We start from the raw sequence: 26,949 nt of genomic DNA, 5'->3' as shown, positions 1-26,949 counted from the left end.
AAGGAAACATTGCATTATATCTACAACAACAGTGGCCGAAGTCGACATTTTGTAAGAAAGGAACCAAAAGAATTTCGCAGAGTGAGAAGAAGTGGCAGATGAAACATTACCGTTTGTGCAAGATGAGTCAGTGGAATGTGTTGTGTCGTGTACACTCGACTGTGCGGACAATGTGCACGAGGAATACAAAGATGACGAGACGTGCTTAACAAGTGAAGGCAATATTGAAACAGGTCATGTACTTCATCATCCTTCTCGACAGTGAGCCACAACTCCCGTCTCTAGTGGAACGTAGTAAAGGACAATCGTTGTCTAGGCAGCGGGTACTAAACGTAACTACGTACATGGAAGACAATCTGTAGCACAGTAAACAAAAATACCGTGGACGTTGTAATGCATAAGATAAACTATGGATATTCAAGGGAGCAAAAGGCGCACTTGTTACAAAACCTGGTCTTTGCGCGTTTCAAGGATTTCATGATAGCGACCTACTACGTTATGCGTAGATTAAAGGGATTTCAAGGGAAGCAGTGTATGCTTGTGTTGTGGATTGGCTAGAGAGCCAACCCACTATGAGAGGAAGCCGAAAGGCACGCGTTTTAGCTCACGCAGGCTGGCGTGAGGTCTGGAACAGGTCAAGGAAATGAGACTAGCAAAAAAAGACGTAGCTGTGGAATACTTAACTTTAATCCATAAATGGTGAACATCGCTCTTGACGGTACATGTTTTACAGCATCAATAGTAACTGGTAATGGCGCCTTGCTAGGTCATAGCAAATGACGTAGCTGAAGGCTGTGCAAACTATCGCCTCGGCAAATGAGAGCGTATTTTGTCAGTGAACCATCGCTAGCAAAGTCGGCTGTACAACTGGGGCGAGTGCTAGGAAGTCTCTCTAGTCCTGCCGTGTGGCGGCGCTCGGTCTGCAATCACTGATAGTGGCGACACGCGGGTCCGACGTATACTAACGGACCGCGGCCGATTTAAAGGCTACCACCTAGCAAGTGTGGTGTCTGGCGGTGACACCACAGCTTGAATAATTTCAAACAGTGCTACAGAATTGGAAGACGTAAGATAACGAAATTTCAAATAAAGTGTCAACTTGACGATGTACACAACAAGCTGCGGAATCTGCCCAAAAATTTATAAATGAGATAAATTTATCTGGTCATTCAGTAAGGAATTTGTTTTCAACTTCGATCAGTCGGGATTTGAAAACAAAATGCATATGTAAGGAACCCTGGAAATTAAAGGTACCAACGCCTTAACGCATTTGCATACAATTATGTCGACTGCTAATTTGGCTGGAAAGATGTTTATTGTGCTGTGAGTCGTTGGAGTTGGAGGTGCTCTGCCGCCTTCTCCCCCCCCCCCCCCCTTCGATTCTTTCTCGTGTGAGTGATCTTGCAAGGGCCGTAGAGAATATTTACAGCACAGCAAGCACGAGTGGGAAAATGGGCATAAGAAAACTACAGCTATCGTATCATCACTGCTTTTGGACAACAGCTGATCAAAATTACTTGTTTTTGCATGATTTCTGGTCTGCGTATAAAAATCATAGTTCCTTAGAGCAAACTATCCTTCCTGAAAAGTGTGTGACATTACAGTTCAAACCATCTGGAACCACTGGACAAATTCAATACATAAGTCCCATAGAAGGTTGGTCTCTGCAACTCCCAGACATTCGTTTTCTGTTGACCTTCTGAGACGCGTGGTGAGTCATTAGCAGCTGACATTTTTCCTGTCATAGTTCGTAACACAAGACTTAAGGGGATCCTTCTTACACTGGGCTCATTCGGGAGGACGACGGTTCAAACCCGGGTCGAGCCATTCCGATTTATGTTTTCCGTTATTTCCCTAGATCGCTTGAGGCAAACGACGGGATGTTTCCTTTGAAAGGGCACGGCCGATTACCTTTCCCATCCTTCCCTAATCCGAACGTCTGCTCTGTCTCTAAATGATCTCGCTGTCGACGGGTCGTAAAACACTAATGTCCTCCTCCCCCTCCACCTGGTTTTTGTTAGTGTTCGTCGAACCAGGAATGTTTGCGTGTGATCTTGTGAACACAACTGTAGTCACGAGAGACGACAGGAATCTTCACAGCATGGCGATGTAGAGCAAAGAGCATCACTTTGTCAACTGAAAAAGTCGAAATAAACATGCGGGCAGCCTGAATCAGTAGGCCCAAGTCATGGCATGTGTACCACCCCAGAAACTTCACAGAATCACCTCCAGCCTGAACAACATTCTCCACACACTGCCGTTTAAACGTCTCACTGGATGGTCCGTTCCAGCGACGTCTTGTATCATTCGAAAAGAGGCAAAATCGCGACGCGTTGAACCGCGCTACTCACCTCTCAGCTACCGCCCAGTTTCTGTGTTGTTTGGGCCATTGAAGACTAAGTTTTATTTGCCGCTGTGAGCGATGGCCTTCTGCGATGTACCCGGCTCCAAACGACCATTCCCTGTTATTCGCTTCGTAAAGCTGACTCGGAAACTGGTTGACATGGACCTGCATTCATTGAAAGCATCGTTTTCCGTCGAGTTTGAAGCCGGTTGTTATTGACAAGGCGAGACATCATCTTACACTGGGTCACATGACTCCAAGTGGTGCACCATCCCTCGTAGACACGTTGGCCAGTCCACCATGATATACCAATCAACTGAACAACTGCGTACATACTGTGGTCACGGACAAGTCCAAAGGCGTCCCCTTTTTCCATTCTTTCAAATTTCCAGGTCGATGCTACGCACTGCGATGATTCCATGCAATCGAATTCCGTGCATGTACACCACTCCATTACAATAACTTGCGTCAGTTCCAAACCGACCATTGTGCTATTTTAAGGGGGTTACTAATTTTTTTTTTAAACCGGTCAGCTCACTTGGCGGCTGCAGGCCTTCGAAAAACAGAATAGGCTTGGGGTAGGTCTCGGTGGGCTCAAACTTTGCTGCAAAGAACTATATCGTAGCTTTTTTTTTTCCAGGTCCTGTAAGTGGGAAAACTGAGGATCTGTTAGATGACGATTGGTATGTCTTTAGGAAAGGATAAGAAAGATACCTTTATAGGTATAGTGGTGTAGAACGTTCGAAATTCTAAGATAATATAAAATATGTAAAATATGGACAAGAATCATTGGGGGGGGGGGGGGGGGGGAAATAACAGTGCAAGGTCAAGAGAGAAGTGCTCGGATGCACTCCATCTCTTCTACTGTTCAGACTCCATATGCAAGACACAATGAAAGAAGTCCAAGAGTGAGATTGAAATTGTAGGTGAAAGGATTTCAATACTGATGACGCAGCTATCCCGTGTGAAAGTGGAGAAGAATTAAATGCCCTGTTGGGTAGTATGAACAGTCGACTGAACACTATCAAAGAGCTGTCCTCTAAATATCACTATTGGGGACCATGTGGTAAACAAACTGAAGGAATTCTGCCATCTTTGAAGCAAAATAGTGCATTACAGACGAAGCAAGGAGAACATAAGAAGCAGACTTGCACACGAAAACAAAGCAGTTCTGTCAAAAGAAGTTTAGCAGTAACGAATGTAGGCCTTAACGTGAGAAAGAAAATTATGAAAATGTATGCACGGAGCCCAACACTGTATGGTTCAAAATGGTTCAAATGGCTCTGAGCACTATGCGACTTAACTTCTGAGGTCATCAGTCGCCTAGAACTTAGAACTAATTAAACCTAACTAACCTAAGGACATCACACACATCCATGCCCGAGGCAAGATTCGAACCTGCGACCGTAGCGCTCGCTCGCCTCCAGACTGCAGCACCTAGAACCGCACGGCCACTCCGGCCGGCAACACTGTATGGAAATGAGTTATGGACCCTGGGATAAATGGAGAAGACGAAAATCGAATCGTTTCAGATGTAATGTTACATAAGGGCGATGAAAGTTACGTGCACTAATAAGAAATCGCACAGTTAAGAAGGAAACAAATGAATGGAAAACGCTAACAGGAAGTGCTACCGTGACTGAACGACAGGACATAATTATGTTGTCAGCACAAACATGACAATCATGGAGAGCTCCAACAAACCAGGCTTCAGACTGATGACTCCTGAACCTCCCCTCCCCCCTCCCCCCCTCCTCTTTGTCCTACAACGGAAACGAGGAATGGGAATATCCTATGGAATAGGGGCGGCTAGGACACAAGAGTCCTTGAGTGAAAGGCACTAAGCAAAAAAAAAATGAAATTTACTTTATTGAGAAAATCGTGCTTCGCACTGCGCACATTTATTAACAAAAAAAGCATACAGTTGTCATTAACCACATTACATAATAGAACGTTGCAGTTTTCAATTTAATTAAACAAGACCCGACCAATCAGGATTATTAAGTTTAAACCTGCTCAAGCCGCCTTTAAAACAAATGACACAAGCCAACAAATAATCCAGATTCAACTGGCCTTTCGTTACTAAATAATTACAAGACAAAAAGATCTTAAATTTCCCCAGGTTCTCAACAGTATCACCTAAAATGATCATTTATGATTCTTACTTCCTATTGGCTCTAGCCGCTTTATTGGAGTAACCACATAAGCCATACACAACACTCAAAATACTAGAATTTTAATTGGCGTGCAGCCGCCTTAAAACACTTGACTCTACTTTCCTTCTTGAACCGGCAACAGACATTTAAATTGCCAACTACATACAATATAAAGTAAATTAAATTTACCATCGATCTTAACACTGCGCAAACAAATCATGAAGCTTAACTCGGTGCTTAGCGGTCTTTAAGTCCTCAAATGAGTTTGTCAGTTTCAATCGGCACTAGCCGCTTAATTTTTTAAACTACACCAGCAGTTTAACAAACATATTACATTTCAAGTTTAACTCGGCGCTTAGCCGTCTTTAAAGACTCCAACGAATTTACCAATTCGTATCGACACTAGCCGTTTTAACTTCAGGAATACACCAAAACTTTTTTTAAGTCTTGCACTTGGCCATACGTAGCACCCAAAAATTTTTTCAAAACAACTTCACCATTCTAGCTGCCACTAAACTAAACAGGTTAACAATTTTTCTGAGAAAAGACAGTTACTTAAGAGTTTCAATTTAAAGCACTATTCAAGCTAATTGCCTAACAGGACATCCTCAGACATAGGCCTCGATCGACACAATACGGGAAAACAATATTTCCATTAACCGGTGCCTTCAGCGCTGATGGCACACGCCGGTGCACGTGAAATCATAAGGGCATTAGCTGCTCGATACTTAATCAGACATAAGGACTTAGACATAAGGTTACGACTTGTCAATGAATAAGCCCTCAAATCTGGCAACATTGCAGGTGGAAGGTTTTAAAGGTATTCAAAGATGACAACTGAAATATAGAGCTGTGATTGAGGGCTAGACATAAACCATTTTACTACAAAATTACTCTAAAACCACTCTTATGGTAGTACTGCCAGAACATATTAAAGATGGCTGTAAGAATAATAACAACAGAGAATATTTCAACTAGGCGGCTCTACCCACTCACAAATCAACCAGTAACTCATATGCTAAATTTCCTTTGCTAAAATAGTTCACCAGCCTGTGTCGGCTCCAAACGTTAAACTCGAAAATTATCAGAATAAACAACGCTGGGCTACCACTATAGCCACACAACAGACCTTTTAACGGGGCTTTAGCGACTCTGTGTTTTAGATGCTTTTAAACACACAGTAAGTTTAAGCACATAGGAAATGGCTACTGGGCACAAAACAGTATTAGCCCAGATGTAGAACTCCTGCTAATTTTAATCACAATGCTTCACATTTGCCCACTAACATGCATCTCTGGAGCATACCCCAAGACTGCGACATTTCTAGCCGAAGCCGCGCAAAATTCTGCACAACTTGAGCGTCTTTTTTTTTTTTTTTTTTTTTTTTTTTTTTTAAAAAAAAGGAAGCTCCGCACTACCAAACCTTCGGGACGCCAGCCGCAGTGGCTTGTTCCGTCCTCGCCAAACAGGAGCACGTCAGGCCTCGGTGCCCTTTGGTTCAATAAATCGATTTTTTTAAAAAATTGCATTTTTGGATTCATAAAAGTGTTTAGAATTCACCCCTGAAACAGTTTTTCCGAATACGGAACGGAAATGTTTGTCATTCGCGGTTGAACAAAAAAATGCACCTACCTGAAATCGGCCTTTGTCACTCATCAGAAAATTTAAATGAAAGTTTGAACGCGTGTGTTTGGAAGTTAGCCCCCAAGCATTTGCATTCTGGTGCGAAGACTGTGGAGATTGCGACTTTCCTGGCAGTGAGCAGCTTCGACGAACGGTATTCACAATTCTGAAGACCATGGCAACGATGGACGTCACCCTGGGACTCTATTCGACGCAGTTCGCCAAGTACTTGGACGACCACCGGATTCAAGCGGCCGAAAACCGCTTGTCACCGGCCGTACGTCGGCTTTGGAGCAGCGCAGGATGGCCCAGATCGAGCAGAACATCCTCCATTAGGAAGACGAAGGACTAGTTTATGGACCCGAATTAGCAGATTGAACGTAAGTTGCATAATATTGCATTTATATGTAGTCAAAACTTCAAACGCGTTTTTCTCGAAATGACCCTTTTGTATGGCGTGGTATGGTAACTTCAAATCTACTGAAGCGATTGGCATGATTCTTTGTTTCCGACGAAGCTAACTAAATTGTCTAGGAGTTGTACCACTTTTATTCCGATCCATCAACTATAAATATTTTTATTTGGCCGACAAAGTCGAAAAATCGATGCAAAAAACCCTATTTTTTCAAATGGTCACCATTTTGTTTCCTATGGTCCAAATAATTTAAGCGAGGTACAACTCCTGAAGTATCTTATATACTTCCCTAACGTCAACTCAATTTTGATACCAGACGTGCCGTCTGACCTGACACATACCGCACGTGGAGATCTACATCGAAATTTTGTTTCTTTCCGACGGCACGTCCGCCTTTGCTCTTCGACATTTCCGGTCGAAAAAATTCCAGTTTGTAGAGGAAATATCAATAAACATTTTGACCAAATTTGACATTGATATCTATAACACATCCCGAGAAAAAAATTCTCAAAGAACATGCTTTTTGGGGGCCAAAGATAGTAAACGTCCTCTTAAAAGCCCGTCCTGGCGACCTCGCGTCGCGCAGCCAGCGCTGCAACTATCGCTGATGCGAATCGATAGCCAAGAACTCGGCAGCACGCATCAACTACAACAATATTATTGACATCTCATACTTTTCACTGCTTTCGTTTTCCTTCAAAATGTAAGAAGTATTTTCTACATGAACATATGTCATAATGATTCCTATACTGTCCTCCTGTTATTGCCAGTACAGCACAGCGATTATTCTCTGTTTCAGGACCTCCACTTAGCGTCACAGTGAACATCCTCATCAAAACCATGAGTGAAGTCTCTGAGGGAGATCAGGTAAGAACGACGATCATTTTTCAGCGATCGTGTGTGTTTATCGTTTGAGTCCCAAGTACGTCAGTTGTATTTCTGTTAAATAATGGTGGATTTCTTCTGTGTGACGGATGAAAATTTCCGAAAATTGATAAAGTTAAGACGTTATTATTGACCCCTGCTTTTCAAAGGAATCGACCCGCCATTCACCGTAGCAAATTCAGGGAAACGATGGAAAAATTAACTCTGCATTTCCAGACGATGTTTTGAACTCCACTTTTCTCGAATGCGACACCAAAACATTAAGCACTGCGTAATCTCACTATGTTGAAGTTGGAGTACATATGCTAAAGACGTCTAACAAATTTAATCATTATCATCATCATCATCATTTAAGACTGATTATGCCTTTCAGCTTTCAGTCTGGAGCATAGCCCCCTTATAAAATTCCTCCAAGATCCCCTATTCAGTGCTAACATTGGTGCCTCTTCTGATGTTAAACCTATTACTTCAAAATCATTCTTAACCGAATCCAGGTACCTTCTCCTTGGTCTGCCCCGACTCCTCCTACCCTCTACTGCTGAACCCATGAGTCTCTTGGGTAAACTTGCTTCTCCCATGCGTGTAACATAACCCCACCATCTAAGCCTGTTCGCCCTGATTGCTACATCTATAGAGTTCATTCCCAGTTTTTCTTTGATTTCCTCATTGTGGACACCCTCCTGCCATTGTTCCCATCTACTAGTACCTGCAATCATCCTAGCTACTTTCATATCCGTAACCTCAACCTTGTTGATAAGGTAACCTGAATCCACCCAGCTTTCACTCCCATACAACAAAGTAGGTCGAAAGATTGAACGGTGCACAGATAACTTAGTCTTGGTACTGACTTCCTTCTTGCAGAAGAGAGTAGATCGTAGCTGAGCGCTCACTGCATTAGCCTTGCTACACCTCGCTTCCAGTTGTTTCACTATGTTGCCATCCTGTGAGAATATGCATCCTAAGTACTTGAAACCGTCCACCTGTTCTAACTTTGTTCCTCCTATTTGGCACTCAATCCGTTTATATTTCTTTCCCACTGACATTACTTTCGTTTTGGAGATGCTAATCTTCATACCATAGTCCTTACATTTCTGATCTAGCTCTGAAATACTACTTTGCAAACTTTCAGTCGAATCTGCCATCACAACTAAGTCATCTGCATATGCGAGACTGCTTATTTTGTGTTCACATATCTTAATCTCACCCAGCCAGTTTATTGTTTACAGCATATGATCCATAAATAATATGAACAACAGTGGAGACAGGTTGCAGCCTTGTCTTACTCCTGAAACTACTCTGAACCATGAACTCAATTTACCGTCAACTCTAACTGCTGCCTGACTATCCATGTAAAGACCTTTAATTGCTTGCAAAAGTTTGCCTCCTATTCCATAATCTCGTAGAACAGACAATAACTTCCTTCTAGGAACCCGGTCATATGCCTTTTCTAGATCTATAAAGCATAGATACTATTCCCTGTTCCACTCGTAACACTTCTCCATTATTTGCCGTAAGCTAAAGATCTGGTCCTGACAACCTCTAAGAGGCCTAAACCAACACTGATTTTCATCCAATTTGTCCTCAACTAATACTCGCTCTTTCCTTTTAACAATACCTGAGAAGATTTTACCCACAACGCTGATTAAAGAGATACCTCTGTAGTTGTTACAATCTTTTCTGTTTCCATCTTTAAAGATTGGTGTGATTACTGCTTTCGTCCAGTCTGATGGAACCTGTCCCGACTCCCAGGCCATTTCAATTATCCTGTGTAGTCATTTAAGACCTGACATTCCACTGAATTTGATGAGTTCCGACTTAATTTCATCCACCCCAGCCGCTTTATTGCGCTGAAATATATTGACCATTTTCTCCACTTCCTCAAATGTGATCCTATTTCCATCATCATTCCTATCCCATTGTACATCGATATCTGAAACATTACTCATCGTATTTTCACTTACATTGAGCAACTCTTCAAAATATTCCCTCCATCTGCCCAAGGCATCCACAGGATTCACCAGCAGTTTTCCTGACCTGTCCATAATACTTGTCATTTCCTTCTTACCTCCCTTTCGAAGACTGCTAATTACACTCCAGAATGGTTTTCCAGCAGCTTGACCCAAAGTCTCCAACCTGTTTCCAAAGCCTTCCCAAGATTTCTTCTTGGATGCTGCAATTATCTGTTTGGCTTTGTTTCTTTCTTCAACATAACTTTCTCTGTCTACCTGAGTTCTAGTATGTAGCCATTTTTGATACGCCTTCTTTTTCCTTTTACAGGCTGCCTTGACTGTGTCATTCCACCAAGCTGTTTGCTTCATCCTACTTTTACACACTACTGTTCTAAGACATTCTTTAGCCACTTCTAGTACTGTGTCCCTGTACCTTGTCCATTCGTTTTCCAATGACTGTAATTGACTACATTCAACCAACTGGTACCTTTCTGAGATCGCTGTTATGTACTTGTGCCTGATTTCCTTATCCTGAAGTTTCTCCACTCTTATCCTCCTACATATGGACCTGACCTCCTGCACTTTCGGCCTCACAATCCCAATTTCACTGCAGATTAAATAGTGATCAGTGTCATCATAGAATCCCCTGAATACACGTGTGTCCCTCACAGCCTTCCTGAATTCCTGGTCTGTTATTATATAGTCAATGACAGATCTGGTTCCCCTGCCTTCCCAAGTATACCGGTGAGTGTTCTTATGTTTAAAAAAGGAGTTTATGTTTACTAAGCCCATACTGGCACAGAAATCCAAGAGTTGTTTCCCGTTCCTGTTGGCCTCCATATCCTCTCCAAATTTACCCATAACCTTTTCATACCCTTATGTTCGATCCAATCCTGGCATTAAAATCACCCATGAGCAGAACACTGTCCTTGTCCTTTACTCTAACAACTACATCACTGAGTGCCTCATAAAAACTATCCATCTTATCTTGATCTGTCCCTTCACAATGTGAATATACTGACACAAATTTAATGAAAAAAGGAAATTGCAGATCTTGTCTGAAGCATATTTAAGAAACTACAAATTGCACCATTTTTTTCACTATTATTGGTAATAAAACCACTGGTTAAAATAATTTCACTGTGATTTTTGTATCTTCTAAATGCAGGAAGGTATAACGTTTTCCGTATTCCAGGTGAGTTTCTCTTCTATACTTTTTTAGCGTTCCTGGATTCGAGCCCTGAGCCTTGCTTTCCGCAGGCGATGTTCTTACTGACTGAGCATGATATCTTAATTTTTTATTTGTTCCTAAAAATCCTAGGTCTCCTAAGGAATAAACTGAACGTTGTTAAATTCTTCATTTGCGCCACCATAGCATGCTAAGTCCCTTTACAATTACAAAGACAGATCAGGAACTTGTTCCTTTTTATTTGACGAAGAGGAAAACAAACATGAAATGAAGAATGCCTGTAAACCAAAATATATTCAGATTTTAAAAGTGTATTTCCTCTTTGCATTTAGAAATTTTCTGTTTGGTGACGATAAACTGTTTATAAAGTGGGGTACACTGTTAGGATTTTAATTCTTCGATCTTTGCGCGTGATGTATTCATTTCTTTGGGTCAATCATACCATGTCTTACTCCATTAAATATAAATATGACACAAATGTTACAAAAAATGACTTAAAAGTTCTGCAGTACATGAAAGTTCTGATCCTGTACTAACTATAGTTGATGGTTGGAGAGACAACACTGCGGTTACAGGTCAACTGCGAAAACCAGTTATAGATGTTGGCCTCTGATATATCGTGTATACGTATGGTGTTAACCCTCTCGGCATCAGCTAAGGCCTGAAGACGATGCACTGAAGCACTGAAACTGGTAGCCATACAATAATTGACACCATAAAGACGGCTATAGGTGTTTCACTTTCTTACACAGAAATACTGGTCATATTTAAAGTGCACCAGCCGCAGGAGGGAATCAATACCTCCACTGTGCGATAACAATAGCGATGTCACTGATGATAGTACCACCAAAGCAGAATTACTGAAAGCGGTTATCCGAAACTCCTTAACCATAGAAGACTAAGTAGATATTCCAGAATTCTAATCTAGAACAACTGCCAACATGGGTAAACCGCTGATTCAAATGCTCTTTCCTCAAAATCCTCCATAAAACTTAGCCACCCACATTGATTTGTACTTGCTCTCCTCGAGTTGCCATCACCCATCCCAAACCATGAGCATGCTTAAAACCCTTGTGCACAAGCCCATACAGTGTCGGATGCAGATAGTTTACCTAAAGAGCTTGCACATTTAAGGACGGTGTTCAGAGACAATGGACACTCGATTCTGCAAATTAACAGAACAATCTTAGCTAAAACCAAGAACCGAGAACTGGATAAAGAGGTGAACGCACCCACGAAGTCCCTAGCTTTTCTTCCCTTCATTGGAAATATTTCCCTCAAAATAGAAAGAATCCTTAATAATTTTCAGGTGAAAGTGATTTTCCGCCCACCATCTAACATTTCAGACCTGCTGGGACCAATGAAGGATAATTTGTTATTGCAGAGGGCGGGAATTTACAAAATACCTTGTCAGTGTGGTATGGCCTACAGGACAAACAACACACACAGAACAAGAATGTTGCATTCGCCTCCTGCAACCCAGAAAGGCTGCAACTGTGGAACATTGTATCTCCAATGGACATTCAGTGGACTGTGACAAAACATTAATTTTGGCCACAGCAACATCTTTTTGGGACTATGTTATAAAAGAATCCGTTGAAATACGCATCGCGGAAAATCTAATGAACCACGACAGCGGCTACCAGCTGGATAATGTGTGGAATTCCACCACCTCTGAAATTTGCTCCAGACGAAGTCGCCAGAATACTCCGATAACTGCTACCAGCGACAACGCCGAAGACAGCAGGTTCTTGCAGTTCCACCAGAAAGGGCGCGCTGCAGCCGGGTGGTGTGTTCCCCCTGTCACGCATGCGCAACAATACTATCAGCGCACATATAAGGTGGAGCGGAGAATGTCTTCGTCTCTCTGTTATGCCAGCATTGCCTGGATCTCCGCACCCACCCGCTTTTACAAGGCCCTCCAAATCCTCTAACTCCACGTGCTCTGCCTTGCCTTCCGTATCTGCCTTCCTTCCCCCAAACAGCTCCTGTACGACCTCATCCCCTTCCCACACCTACTCCTTTTCCTCCAACATCTTCACATTCTTTACGCTGTTCGGAGGCTTGATTCCCCCCCCCCCCCCCGCCCTGGTTTCCTCCTTCCTCTCCACCTCCCCCCCCCCCCCATTGCAATGCCGCTATCACTGTATCCCTCCCTCTCTCCCTCTCTCCACCTCCACACCCTACATCTCCTTCATTAAGGCAATTTCCAGCACCTCCCCCTCCTGGATGTTGAACTTCACCATGACATATACCCCTCCTTCCAACTGTAACCTGGCGTTGCTCCCCCCCCCTCCCCAGGGCGCCCCTTTTCCTCTCCCCTCCTTCTCCCGGAGCGGATTTTCCTCCTTTCCCCCCTGAGTCCCTGCATCCCCTCCTCCACTGTGTTCCTCCCACGTCCTCCCCTCCCCAATCCTCTTCGACGCGCCCCCACCTGTCGCCCCCCCTCTTCCCACCTCCCTCCCTTCTCCCTCATCACCATGCCCCTGTGTTTTGCTCATCGTCATCAGAGTGCTCCATCAGTGTTGTGTTTGGTGCTGTTCTCCTGTGCGTCAAGAGGTGTGATTTTAATTGTGTGCTGGACTTTTATATAGTGTTACTGCCAGTGACTGTTATGTGCTACACCGTCCGTCTATACTTTTCTGCTCCGGTCGTACTTCGCCATGTGTTCTTTTAATTGTCACAGAGTGTGGTTCTTTGTGTGTGCTACTTTTTACGGTTTTTATCTTCGTTTTATAGTCGCCCCTCTTTGTCTATTGTCTTCCATAATGTTCCCCCCTTTTTTATATCTATGTACACCATGTTTTCTCCTTTAACTTATTTTTGACTGTCTTGTATTGTATGTTTTATGTCTTTAGGCTGAAGAGCAGCGCATATGCTGCTGCCAGCCCGCCCCGGTGGGGAATTGAAATACAATAAAAGAAAAAAAAAGTCTTCTTCAGTCTTCCACGGGTCACCTGAAGATGACTGACAGGTGTCAAATTGAAATATCGTGGAATGAAGTTTACGACGACCGACTGCAATCTCGAAATCTCTTCGAACAAAGATCTCTGTGTAGTTCGAATCTGTGAGCATGTGTGTTTGAACCTAACATGGAGAGATGCAGCGGTTTTCTTGTGTGTTCTGAGCTGCATAGTTTCGTTAGCGAAAGTTTTGTACCAGAGGAATCTAGCAAGTTTGTTTCTCTGTCAATCGGAGCACTTCTCGCTTTTTCGCAATGGGCGTTTTGCGATATCCCTCTCCTCTTCGATTAAAAAAACTGTCTCCGGAGCCTACTGCCCCCACTCGCCATTTTAAAATAGACTTCGGATTCCACATGCAACCTTGAAAGACGTGATGTTCCTTTGGAACATAGCTTTAGATTATTTCATTTCAGTCAGTGTACTTACGTTATTCATTAAGTTTGAGGAAATCATTTCATTCGATTTTTAGCACACTGAGCAGTGCTTTTTGTTTCGTTTTAGTGAATTTCCTTACTTAATTTTCGTGAAGAATGACTGGACAGGCGCTTTGACTTTGTTCATGCCAGAAGCGCCCATGTGCGTTCAGTAATGGTCTCTCTTTTGATTAATTATGTTTCGTGTTTTGCATGATAATGGTCTTCTACATTAAATTTGCCAAAGCTACGTTTCAGTCTGAATAAATTTCCACGTTTTCATCAGTTTTAAGTTTGTCTGTGTGATGAGCCACAAGTGAAGTGTATTATTCAGATTGCAACTGTCCACACGAGTTTACTGCATTCAGAAATAATTTGTATTCGGATGAAATTGTTTTGTGAATCATCTCGCTAAATTTCAGAGTTTACCTTGCAGTTTCAGGAATGACCTTGTGTGCATTATCAGTGCCACTTTGAATGAAATCATGAATCACAAGTGTCGGCTATTCCATTGTGCAAAACATTTAACGCAATGCAGAAGAAAACCCATTTCGAGTAGTTTTACTTGGTTAGTCTGATGAATATGAAATTTACCATTCTTACTGGAGAAGCTGATTCCGATTTTACGGCCTCCACAGATGACCAATATAGTTCCAGTAGTGAGGCAATGTGATGTTTTATTCATGTATTGATTCATGTGTGGGTCAGATAAATAATTTAACGCAGAATTATCTTTCTTTCCACGTGATTGCCCTTTTTTCGTCCTATCTTAAAGATCATACACTCATGTCTCCCTTGTAAGTTGTAGTTCCTTATGCATTCATTATACGATCGGGCTGTAATTGCATTTGTGTTTAGTATTACTGTGTGTATTTAATGTTCTACATAATAAATTGTTAGTGTCATTGAAATCCGTTTTACAATCCCATCTCACATCACGTCTTACAGCTGGTGGATCCACCTTCAGAAACAGAACACATCCCCGGTGAACACGTGGTGGATCCACCTTCGAACCCTATCGTTGACGTAGCATATTGTGGACCCGCCTCTGAACATCGCTCCAGGTATAACTCGTGGCGGATCTACCTTCAGGCCCTATCCCGGATGTGGCGTATTGTCGACCCACATACAAACATTGCTCTGGGTATAATGCGTGAGGAATCCACACTCGAACACTAACTCATTTCTACTTTGGGTCATGGGATATATCTGCAACACACGCGCAGACGCAGACAGACAGGAAACAGAGCAGATACACTGCAGCTGTTGAATATGTGGTTGGAAGTGACTGGATGCATTCAAATACAGTGCTGTACTATACTGTCTGACCAGAAAAATAGTGCATTTGCACTAGGTGTTGACAACTGTACTACATTTACAAGCAATTTTAGAATACATGGCGAGCAGTGGTGTTATGATTGCAAGGGCAGAAGTGTCATACAATCGATAAAATTGCGAGAATTGACGGAAAATAAGTGTAAACTGAGGGAAAATACGCCAAAATGTGAGGTAGATTGAAGGGAATGAGGGAGTACTTGCATGTCTTCTGCTTGGTGCAGGAAAATTCTTGTAATTGGGTATGAGTATGTGACAGCAAGAGGAATACGAGAAGAAGCTGACATGGAAGTGCCAGGAACCAGGGAAACAGTAATTTTTGGTCGACAGCAATGAGACGGCTGAAATAGAACTTTTAACGTAGATAACCACAAAACGTAGAGTAATAAATTTGTCTATGTCAGATCACAAACCTAGACATGACCCAAAGTTATCAGCAACTACCTTACCGTTTTTTCTGAAGTGTCCTTAGCTAAAGAGCGTTGTATTACCAGCCGGGGAGGGGGTGGGGTGGGGTGGGAGGAGACCGCAATATACAACTACGTGTTTGACCCTGTGCAAGACTGTTTAGGTGTTTTAAACCCTAACAAACAGTATTTACAATATTGCTCCTCTGTACTCTCCACCAGTCACAACCATGTGGTATCAGCTAACAAATACCTTACAGAACAGTTGCTGCATGGTTTTTTAACAACATACTAACGTTTGTCTATTGAGGTAATAGTGATAATGCAATTTGACTGTTGTCTTTGAAGCTTTCTTGGAAAAAGAGAACCACCTGCCTCTACTGACAAGGATCTGCATTAACGGATGATACAAAGTAGACGGAGTGATCGATTTTAAGGGTCTGTAACGAGGTGTGATCTAATGGTAGACTAATAATGCAGTCTAGAGAGAGTGAGCTGTTGCTCAGGGCAATTTATCAGGCATTTAACCAGTGTTTTTCCTTTGTTCTCTCGGGGTACATCAGTTGTGTGATCTAACCTGCGATCAACTAGTATACAATTGCATGTTCTATGTGTGACTTAGTGCGATATCTACGTGTAATAGTTAACAGCAAATGTCTCCAGACCATGATCAGCAGAGGACTTCCAACACATGGATTATCAATCGAGTCCACCGACGGAAAACCTATTTCAACACACCTCCTCTAGACAAACGAAAATGTATGTGAAGTACTGCATTTCCCTGCTCATCCTGGACATACATCGAGTCTTCATTTTCTTAACTGCAGTAATTCTTGGTTAGTGACAGCTGTTTGTGAGGTTCTGCAAACCCTATGTGTACCTTAGCTTGACAGCTGTCCTCTTTACAGAGTTAATGCAGCACGCCACTGCTATGCGTTTGTTTGTTTCCATGTAAGAGGCATTTTCCGTTGCTCATAATCATTTTATATCACTGATATAAGTATAGTATGATTTCTGAACCGTAATCGAATGTGAACAGTGGGCTTTATACATCTCCAGAAAACTGTATTGTGCATGTATTACAAAGAAACTATGTTTTTCTTTGGTGTAGAAGGAAGTAATTTTATCATCTTAAAGTTTGTCACCATCGTGAGTGGGATAGAAAACTAGCAGGGGTATGTATGTCATATATTGGACATACACTCATGCTCATAAATTAAGGGTAATTGCAGAATGTGGTGTCACACAACGTGGCACTACACAAAACTGGCGCTAATAGCATAGGGAACACACACGACACAGATCTGTAAGTCCATGGTGTTGGTGATAAGTTGAGAAAACCGTCCAGAAGCACATGTGCTACAAAACGCCACTATTTCCTGCGCATGTACCCAGACATCAATATGGATATGATCTCCATGCACATGTACACAGGCCACACAACGGGTTGGCATTCTCTGGATCAGGTGGTCGAGCAGCTGCTGGGGTATAACCTCCCATTCTTGCATCAGTGCCTGTTGGAGCTCCTGGACTGTCCTAGGGGTTTGAAGACGTGCAGTGATACGTCGACTGAGAGCATCCCAGATGTGCTCTATGGAGCTTAGGTCTGGAGAAAGGGCAGGCCACTCCATTTGCCTGATATCTTCTGTTTCAAGGTACTCCTCCACGATGGCAGCTCGGTGGGGCCATGCATTATCGTCCCCCTGAAAAGACGGACATACTGGTGCAAAATGACGTCCTGATACACCTGACCTGTTACAGTTCCTCTGTCAAAGACATACAAGGGTGTACATGCACCAATCATAATCCCACCCCACACCATCAAACCACGACCTCCATACAGGTCCCTTTCAAGGACATTAAGGGGTTGGTATCTGGTTCCTGGTTCACACCAGATGAAAACCCGGCGAGAATCACTGTTCAGACTATACCTGGACTCGTCCGTGAACATAACCTGGGACCACTGTTCCAATGACCATGTACTGTGTTCTTGACACCAGGCTTTACGGGCTCTCCTGTGACCAGGGGTCAGTGGAATGCACCTTGCAGGTCTCTGGGCGAATAAACCATGTCTGTTCAAACGTCTGTAGACTGTGTGTCTGGAGACAACTGTTCCACTGGCTGTGGTAAGGTCCCGAGGAAGGCTACCTGCAGTACTCTGTGGCCATCTGCGGGCACTGATGGTGAGATATCGGTCTTCTTGTGGTGTTGTGCACTGTGGACGTCCCGTACTGTACCGCCTGGACATGTTTCCTGTCTGCTGGAATCGTTGCCATAATCTTGAGATCATACTTTGCGGCACACGGAGAGCCCGTGCTATGACCTGCTGTATTTGACCAGCCTCCAGTTGCGCTAGTATTCTACCCCTCATAACGTCATCAATATGTGTTCTTTGAGCCATTTTCAACACACAGTCACCATTAGCACGTCTGAAAACGTCTGCACACTTACTCGCTGCACCGTACTCTACATGCACCAACACACCTCTGCATATGTGGACTGCTGCCATGCCAGTGTGCGACGACCGCAGGTCAAATGCACCACATGGTCATGCCCCGAGGTGATTTAAACCCGCAAACCGCCCATCAGAGCGTTGTTTCATAATGTATCAGCATTATCCTTAATTTATGAGCAAGAGTGTATAATCAAACTTACGATTCTTTGAAAAAACTCTCGAGCTTCCAGTCGCGTCAGACGGTTTAAAATTCGCGGCGTACTATGCACTGATTTTTGACTTGATATCGTTCACCAAATAATCGAGTTCTCCGACTTCCTCGCACCCAAATGTGCGTCTAAACTATCTCTTTATAATTGCACAGCCGTTGTGCCAAAAAAAATCCTTATGTGACAAAGCAACAAACAAGTTACAATAAATCCTGAAATAAAACATAGCAAATTACCCCTCCAAACTTGTCACACATGTTGTTCTCTTCATTCCAAATATGTTTAATTATGGTGTGCGCAATCTGTTTGTCCCCCATCAAAAGATTCTTAAATTTTACTTTTCTTTTTTCACCTTTAATTTCAAAATCCAACCACTTTCTCACGCAGTTCAGCGAAGTTTTATATTTACGTGAGAAATCTGTTCCCAGCTCCAAATCTTTTACAAGTCCATTCACTACAAAGCATCCTATACTAAAATGATTCTCCGTGCACTTGAATTCCAAGAGCACTTCTTGCCTTATTGTCTTACTTAAACCGCCAACAGCTGTTTTAATTTTTACACTATTTACAGGTAGTAATACTAATATCTTATTCTTTATCCTATATACAAAACCTTCCAACACTGCCAATACATTACTTACAGAATCGAGCAGTGCGTCTACTTTCCCGTCATTTAATTTGATTTCAATGATAAGCTGAACATTAATCATTTCTTTTCGCTCTAAACACTGTTCTCTCAATAAATCATTCTCTGTGTCTCGTTCCTCCTCTTCCATCCCCAGTGTACACATATCCTGTTCGATCCACCCCTCAATTTCATACTCGTCCCAAAACAATTCATTAAATGCTTCTTTCGCTCCGATTTCATTTTTCCCTTCTAGACCTCTCGCTCTCTTAAACTTCTCTCGAGTCCACAAATGAGGCAATAACGATCGTAATGTATTACTGTACCATCGCCAATCAGATACAGTAAAATCATATTCACTTTTTGTATCCCGCTTGGGAGGCGGCGAGTGGGTAGGAACGGGAAACGGTAATACAAGTCGGTAGTGCAAGAACGTGGGGTACTGGTGCAAAAACAAGGTGATAAACGATTACATAGCTTTGTACGTAGGTGCGATGCTGAAGCGAAGTGTCCTTGCTGGCTGCACCTGATCAAATGGGCTGAAGCAGTCGCGGAGCTCGTAGACCTCGACAGCACCGGCTAGAGGGCGCTGTCGTCTGTGTCTCTCGTAGTGCCAACTTGACAAACTATTCCGTGGCATCGTTGCTATCGATACCACAGAAACAGCCTCCATTCCTTCCAAACTAGCTGTGAAAGTTTAGGCCAAATGTAGCTTAACTTCAAAAATACAGTACCGACGGCAGTTGAGAGAACTGTACGAAATAAATTAATAATATCGGTACTAAATCCAACCCCTCCCCACCCCCATGGAACACAAAATAGGTAAAACAAGTCAGAACAATGCTGGAGAAGCAACGAAAAAAGCGTACCAAACTTAAAGGAACGCACGAAATTTAGCACCAACTTTAATGCGAAATGCTGTTAACAAATTCCACACCGAAACTCGAAATCTGATAGAAAATCCAAGGAGTCCCTGGCCGTATGTTATTTACACCAGTGGCAAGACACAAACAATAGCTTCACTGCGCAGTGGCGATGGTAATGCTAACGTCGACAGTGGCAGTAAAACAGAGTAACTAAATACGATTTCCGAAATTTCTTCACCCACGAAGACGAAGTAAATATTCCATAACTCGAATCAAGAACTGCCAATACGAGTAAGTTATTAGAAGTAGATATCCTCGATCTAGCAAAGCCGCTTAAATAATTTAATAAAGGCAAGCCTCCGGTGCAGATATATGTCAGTCTCTTTCGGAGTATGCTGACATAACAGCTTCGTAGTTAACTATTATGTACAACCTCTCGCTTGACGAAAGATCCGTGCCTATTGCTGGTAAGTGTCGAAGCAAAGGCTATACGGACATTCTCTAAGCCTAACGTTACCTTATGCAGCATAGCATCCCAACCCCTAAAGATCCTGGATGGGGCTAGAAAAAAGGTAGAATCAAAGAAGTGGCACCCATATTAACAATATTAAAATATACACTTCACATTTACTAACGAAATATGCTTATTGTTTAGGTATGAAAATAATCTACTTTAGAAATAATATGTGCATAACTATGAATCATTTGAGATGAAATACGTTTTTAAATTTAATTCTTCGGACATCACACGTTCTGAAGCTCACCTAATGAATCATATTGAAAGAGGAATTTTGTGGAAGGAATTACCCGCGCTCGGATAATAATTTCTGCTGACGCCAGTGGCCTCACACCTGTCACCCTATATGTGTTTATGGGCAGTGCGCACACTGCCACAGTAGCGCCGCGTGACGCGGTCGATTTGCACAGAACATGGCTGGCCTGAGGCTCAGCAGGGCGTGCGCGCGCTGTTGCAGCACTACACGCTGGACTGCTACTTCCGGCAGACGTGGACGGACCGCCGGCTCACGTTCGACTTCCCGGGCCTGGACGAGTTCTCGCTGTCGTGGCTGTTCCTGGACCGCGTCTGGAAGCCGGACACGTTCTTCCTCAACGGCAAGAAGTCGCACCTGCACCGCATCAGCGTGCCCAACAAGTTCCTCCGGCTGCGCCACGACGGCCTCCTCACCTACTCCATCAGGTCAGCCGCTGTACTCGTCGTCTGTGGTACTCTCACTGCTACGGCGTAAGCTGTGTGAATGAATGCATTGTCTGATCAAATGTATCCCCACACCCCTATGTAATGCGAAACTGGCCATCAGATGTTACGAGAGGCGGATCAGCAAGTGTAAAAGGAGGCGAAGTATATTGTGTTGTCGGCAGGGAAGCTGCAGACCCAGAAAAGGTTGGTTAGGAGAGCTCAGTGACATCGTACATTGACTATTCATTGGATGCAACCTGAGATAATCCGCCAGGGGATTTCCGCTTTTCTGAAACGGCCCAGACGAGTGTTGGAAATATGATTGTGAAGTGGAAACGCGAAGGACCATCCACAGCGAAACCGAGGCTACGTAGATCTCACATACTGTCGGACGGGGACCGTCGAGCATTGTGGACAGTGGTTGTAAAAAAAATCACATGAAGTCAGCGGAAGGAATCACTCATGAGTTCCAAAGTACTACCGGCAGTCCAGATAGCAAAACGACTGTGAGTGGTGATTTAAAAAGAGCAGGTACAGTGGTCGAGCAGCTCCTCATTAGTCACAAGTTTCTGTAGTCAGTGCTAAGCAACACTTTAGGTGGAGCAAAGAGTGACGGCACTGGACAGTGGATGACTGAAAATGAGTGTTTGGAATGACGAATTACTCTATACCCTGTAGCAATCCATTAGAAGGAGTTGGATTTGGCGAACTCCTGGAGAACGTTACCCGCCATCATGTGTACCGCCTATAGTGAAGTACGGGGAGGAGGTGTTATGGCATAGGGGTGTGTTTCGTGGTTAGGCTGTGGTCCCTTTATTAAGGAGACGCTAAATGCAGAAGCCTGTGAAGACATTTTAGGGTATTGTCTACTGCATATAGCAGTACGGAAGAGGGACACTTTGGAGATGATGATTGTTTGTATAAGCACTATACTGCACCCTCTCATATAGTTCCGTCTAAAGGCAATAATTTGTAGGCAGTAATATTGCAGAAGTGGACTGACCTGTCCAGAATCCTGACTTGATCCGAATGGAACGTCTTTGGTTTGAGTAAGAGCATCAGCTTCTCTCCAGACCACAGCATCCGAGGTCACTGCCTTCTCTGACTTCGGATCTTTGGAAAGAATTGGCTGCCATTCCTTTACAGACATTCAGACACCTCAGTGAAAGTGTCCCCAGCAGACTTTAAGCTGGCATAAAAGCGAAGGAGTGGCACACCCCACATTAACGCCCACTAATAGGTGCCTGGATCCTTTTGATCAGATACTGTAGTTCTTCAACTAGTATGTTAAGAGAAAGTTATGCTCCATCCAGATGTTTTGCATTGTTCATCTTCTTGAACTGGAAACGTCTTTCTCATGCTATTTTGGCCACAGAAAACAGATAGTGGATGTAAAAGTAAACCCGCATTCTCGGTGCACTTCAGTATAGCACCCTCTGTTTCCAATCACAAACGGGATAATGCGGATTGTGTATAGCCTGCACAGAATACAGTGGCCGATGCGCAGTGACTAATTTTCGTCCAAAGCTCTGGGAGAGTTCATTCGTTTGTTCAGAATGAGAGGCCAACAGCATCTGAAACGTTTCGGCCAGTCGGCGATGACAGAATCGAGGTGCACGCCGTGCAATTTTACAGAAACTATTTGGTAAAAAAAAATTGCTTTAATTATGGTTTCATACGTCAGGTTCGTGATGACGTGCCCACAATTTCGTTAATGTTCGTAGTTATTGTGATATTTATGTGGAAGTAAGACACTGCGCAAAATTCGAAAAAGTTTGTAATGAAAAATAGACGTTGCTATGATTTTGCTTATGGTGCATATTACATAATATGTTGCAGTGTATGAAATTTAGCTAATATTGAATTTTTTCTTAGATTTGGCTGGAGGTCTCTATCTGCCACAAATCTCGAGAAAATTGGTCTGACATAGCTCACTCACTTGTGATCACACCGCGTCAGTGATAAAGCCAGATTGAAATATCCACAACATTTTTCATACTTCATAAACGGTTTGAGATATCGAGATTTTGGCAAAGAGGAGAGTATTTTGTGATGCGGTTGTTATGCAAAACTTAATTATCTACCATGTTATTGCTCTAACTACAGACTTGTTCGATAAAAGAATGCAATTTTTAAGCGCTGTCGATAACTGGTGAAACGAGAATTGCTGTGGATTTAGGAACAACATAAGTGAAGACATTACGCGTTTATTTTGTATCGAGAATGTGCTTTTTCATAAGCTACTGACCTTACTGTGCCTCAGTTCCTCACGTAATAAACTTATTGGACCGCTTTTTCAGAATTCTTTTGCAACTGCATCTGCACAATATGTTAGCAATGTGTGGCTGTGTAAACTCCGCTGTGTTTTAGGAAAAGAAGCAAATTTTAACATGGGAACCAGAGAAATCTGTAGGCTTTACTAAAAATTCGCCACTCTGAAAGTTACAAATGGTTAAAAAGTCAGACGAAAACAAATCGCTGCATTTTCAGTGAAATTCTTTTTAGATACTAATCAAAGCAAAGGTGACAGTAGATCTTTTCGAATAGCCACCATGCAAATGTGGGTGTGGGCCTCCACATAATATATACAGAAAATTTTAGAATGGCACTTGCCCTCTAGCGCTCGGCATTTCCCCTACAGCGCCTGCCCATACCCCCCACCACTACTGCTCTCTCCACACGCGCCCTGTCTGCCATCTAGTGGCCACGGCGTTCTGCACACGCTATACACTGATAAGTCTCTCAACAATGCTCAAACTTGGATCATACGCTCATTGTCATTTCATGGCAAGAAGGGTAGTCAACACGGGAAGTTACTCACAGAATCTTGGTACACAATTGCGACTTCATTCCAACATTCAAATGTTATGGTAAGACACTAAACAATGAAGTGGTCGCCTATGGTCAGCAGCAGCAGCTGGTGATGGCTGCCTACAAATGACAGTTTGTGGACACCCCAAGGAGGTTGCAGCAGAACTGTGCTTTACCTTTATCGAGGCAACTGGGATAGCTCTGTCAATCTAGACAATGTAACCGTCTCCACACAATGAATTTGGTCTCTAGTTGTCTGTCACAAAAAATATTACAAACTCCTCATCACAGTGATGCACCTGTATTGTGAGAAAGCAACACCTGCAATGAAAACCTGGATCAGTTGTATCGGGTTCTCTTCACAGGTTCGCAGATATGTAGGTGGTTGAAAATGTTTTTTGAGCCTTTTATAACCCTGATGGGAAATTTAAACTACTTTAAGAATAAAAGCAAATTTTTGGAAAAATTATAATCTTTTAATAAGTACTTATTACTTTTTTACGTCGTTCATACCCTGTGGAACAATATTTTGGGGTAATCCCTCACATCGGCAAAAAGTATTCACACAAAAAAGAAAAGAATGTAGTTAATGTGTGGGACCTTCTGTTTTGGTTGTTGGGGACACTAGTAATAGCTTCATGGTAGTTTTAAAGATGAAATGTTTAAACTATCCATTTTAGTTTAAGACTAAAATAGATATTTCCAAGCACATCGTTGGATATAAAAGTAATTTTCACTACCGCATAACTAATTAGACTTTTGTACAGATAGTGGCGAGATGCACAGATACAACTCTCTTTGATTATCTGTCCATCGAAGTATAATGTTTGACAGACATAGCAGATTTCTGAAAGAATTGCTTCTCATCAAGACTTTCTTCTGCACACTAGTGGAAAGAATAAGGAAAGAAGATTAGGATTTAGCGTCCCGTCGACGATATGGTCATCAGAGGCGCAGCACTGTCTCGTATTAGGAAACTATGGAGAAGAAATTTAGCCGCGTCCGCTTCAAAGGAAATATCCCAGCATTTGATTTAAGTAATTTCAGGAAATCAGTGAGAAACAAAATGTGGAGGAGCTATAGTGGTAAGATAATGGACTCATTTTTTGGAGAACGGCCGTTGTTGTACGCAGGAGCCCTCAATTCCAGATGCGCTTGTTATATCAGTTAACTGAGCCACTAACCTAAAAAGTGCCTCTTCAGAAGTAGCGAACTCTTTTAGGCAGCCGCGAACGTGACAACGCGTAGAAAACAAATCTCGATTTTTTACTGAAAGGTATAATTAATCAACTGAAGACGTAATGTCTCAGTGAACCGTGACCATCTGTTACGGTAGTGAAGAAAGCCACCGTCTGGGTCGGTTGGTATGTTTTATAGGATAACCGGTCCTGACCTGTGATACCGATAGTCCTCAGATCAGACAATGTCTTTCTTCATTGCAGATGGCATTAGCTTTCATTTGTGTACCTGTGTAACGAAACTCATGCTTGTTTTTTGTATGTTTGCAGGCTGACAATCCAGGCTCGATGTCCCATGCATCTTCGCAAGTTCCCACTGGACTCGCAAGCTTGCCCGTTGGTCATTGGAAGCTGTGAGTGGTTTTTCACACTACATTACTATTCAGTGGCGCTCAGTTTCACCGACAGCCCAAACTGTCCTGCTGTCCTGCCGTTCTCCACACTCATAAAGTAGTGTCAGTTCTTACTGAAACCTTGTTTCAGGCAGTCTAAGTTTTAATAATGTCTTATATTCATATCCGTCTATGAGCACTACAAATTTCGTAAAAGTATTGGACATGCCTTAAGAAGGGCTTCGGCTGCAGAGGTAGGTATTTACCAGTGCCATTTGCATAGTAGCCGTTTAGCGTAGTAGGCACCCCAGCAATATTTCAAAGGTTTCTGAAGCAATTGCTAAAGTATAGACCCATCCATCAAATTTGTTGGGCTAAAAGCAGTAAAGATGACCTATTACGCAACCCTTTTCACATTGCCACAGACAACAGGACTCTGTTGCAAAGTGCAAAAGTGCTCATTTTTTCAGCCTTTGGTAGAATACTTTGGACATATGGGGAAAGAAGGGATGAGGCCAACACAATTATATTTACAAGCCTGGACCGGGAAGGCTCAGAGTACTTGAGACAAAACTGATAAAACAAACTATTATAGATGTTCCATTCCAAATGCTGCCACAGTAGGCACACTGTTGAACAGTCTCCGGAGAGCTTTCATCAGTTTTCAGTGGTCTTTTGAATGAAAGCGAGCGTTCTGTGGTCTCACGCGCTGTATAACCCAAGTTTCATGTCTCACCAGTTTTCCCATGCGTATCCTCTCATCCTGGCAACGGACGAATTGGAGTTGTGTTGTCACTGACCGATGGGTCTTAACATCCAATAACATTTTTTTGAAACTTCCCTCAGCAAGAGTGTTGCCGGTGACATGCAAGGTTCAAATGGCTCTGAGCGCTATGGGACTTAACATCTATGGTCATCAGTCTCCTAGAACTTAGAACTACTTAAACCTAACTAACCTAAGGACAGCACACAACACCCAGTCATCACGAGGCAGAGAAAATCCCTGACCCCGCCGTGAATCGAACCCGGGAACCCGGGCGTGGGAAGCGAGAACGCTACCGCACGACCACGAGCTGCGGACTGACATGCAAGGGTTTGAGTCCGAGAATGGAACACAGTTTTAATCTCCCAGGAAGTTTCTACTTTAGAAGTAATTCTCATAATAATGAGTAGACTAGCACTAGTCATAAGCTGTTGTTAGTGCAGTTTATAGAGATAGCCAGTAGAGGCAGCTGCTGCCTGCTGTTATATAACTCGACTCGTTGCATATCACGAAAGGCTCTCTTCAATAACTGAATTCGCAAAACGCAACTTGTGAATGAAAGTGTGATGAGACATAAGGGGTCCATACTCCTGTTTACATTAGTTGGCATTGAACAGCGAGCAGGCTGGACTGTTCTTGCCAGGAGTACACCAGTGGAAGCGTGCCACTGTCAGTTCGTTCCCAGTATGTTGCTACTTCTGCTGTGCTAAGCAATGTGCCTGCCATTTCTCAAGTACGAAACTTTCATGGACGCAAAAAGTTATTTGACCAAG

General features: G+C 42.9%; 1 protein-coding gene across 1 annotated transcript in view; it reads left to right on the top strand.

Moving 5' to 3' along the window:
• LOC124622294 (gamma-aminobutyric acid receptor subunit alpha-6-like) overlaps nucleotides 1-26,949 on the top strand; it is a 118,336-nt gene that overhangs the window by 32,349 nt on the left and 59,038 nt on the right. Inside the window, exons 3-5 of the mRNA XM_047147965.1 lie at nucleotides 7,338-7,405; nucleotides 20,809-21,032; nucleotides 25,352-25,434. Of these exons, the coding sequence (XP_047003921.1) occupies nucleotides 7,338-7,405; nucleotides 20,809-21,032; nucleotides 25,352-25,434 (375 nt within the window). The remainder of the gene's footprint in view (nucleotides 1-7,337; nucleotides 7,406-20,808; nucleotides 21,033-25,351; nucleotides 25,435-26,949) is intronic.

This window comes from Schistocerca americana, chromosome 7 (genome assembly GCF_021461395.2).
Source record: "Schistocerca americana isolate TAMUIC-IGC-003095 chromosome 7, iqSchAmer2.1, whole genome shotgun sequence".
Taxonomy (NCBI): domain Eukaryota; kingdom Metazoa; phylum Arthropoda; class Insecta; order Orthoptera; family Acrididae; genus Schistocerca; species Schistocerca americana.
Note: the sequence above shows the minus strand (reverse complement) of the source record. Positions and strands in the feature narration are given on the sequence as shown.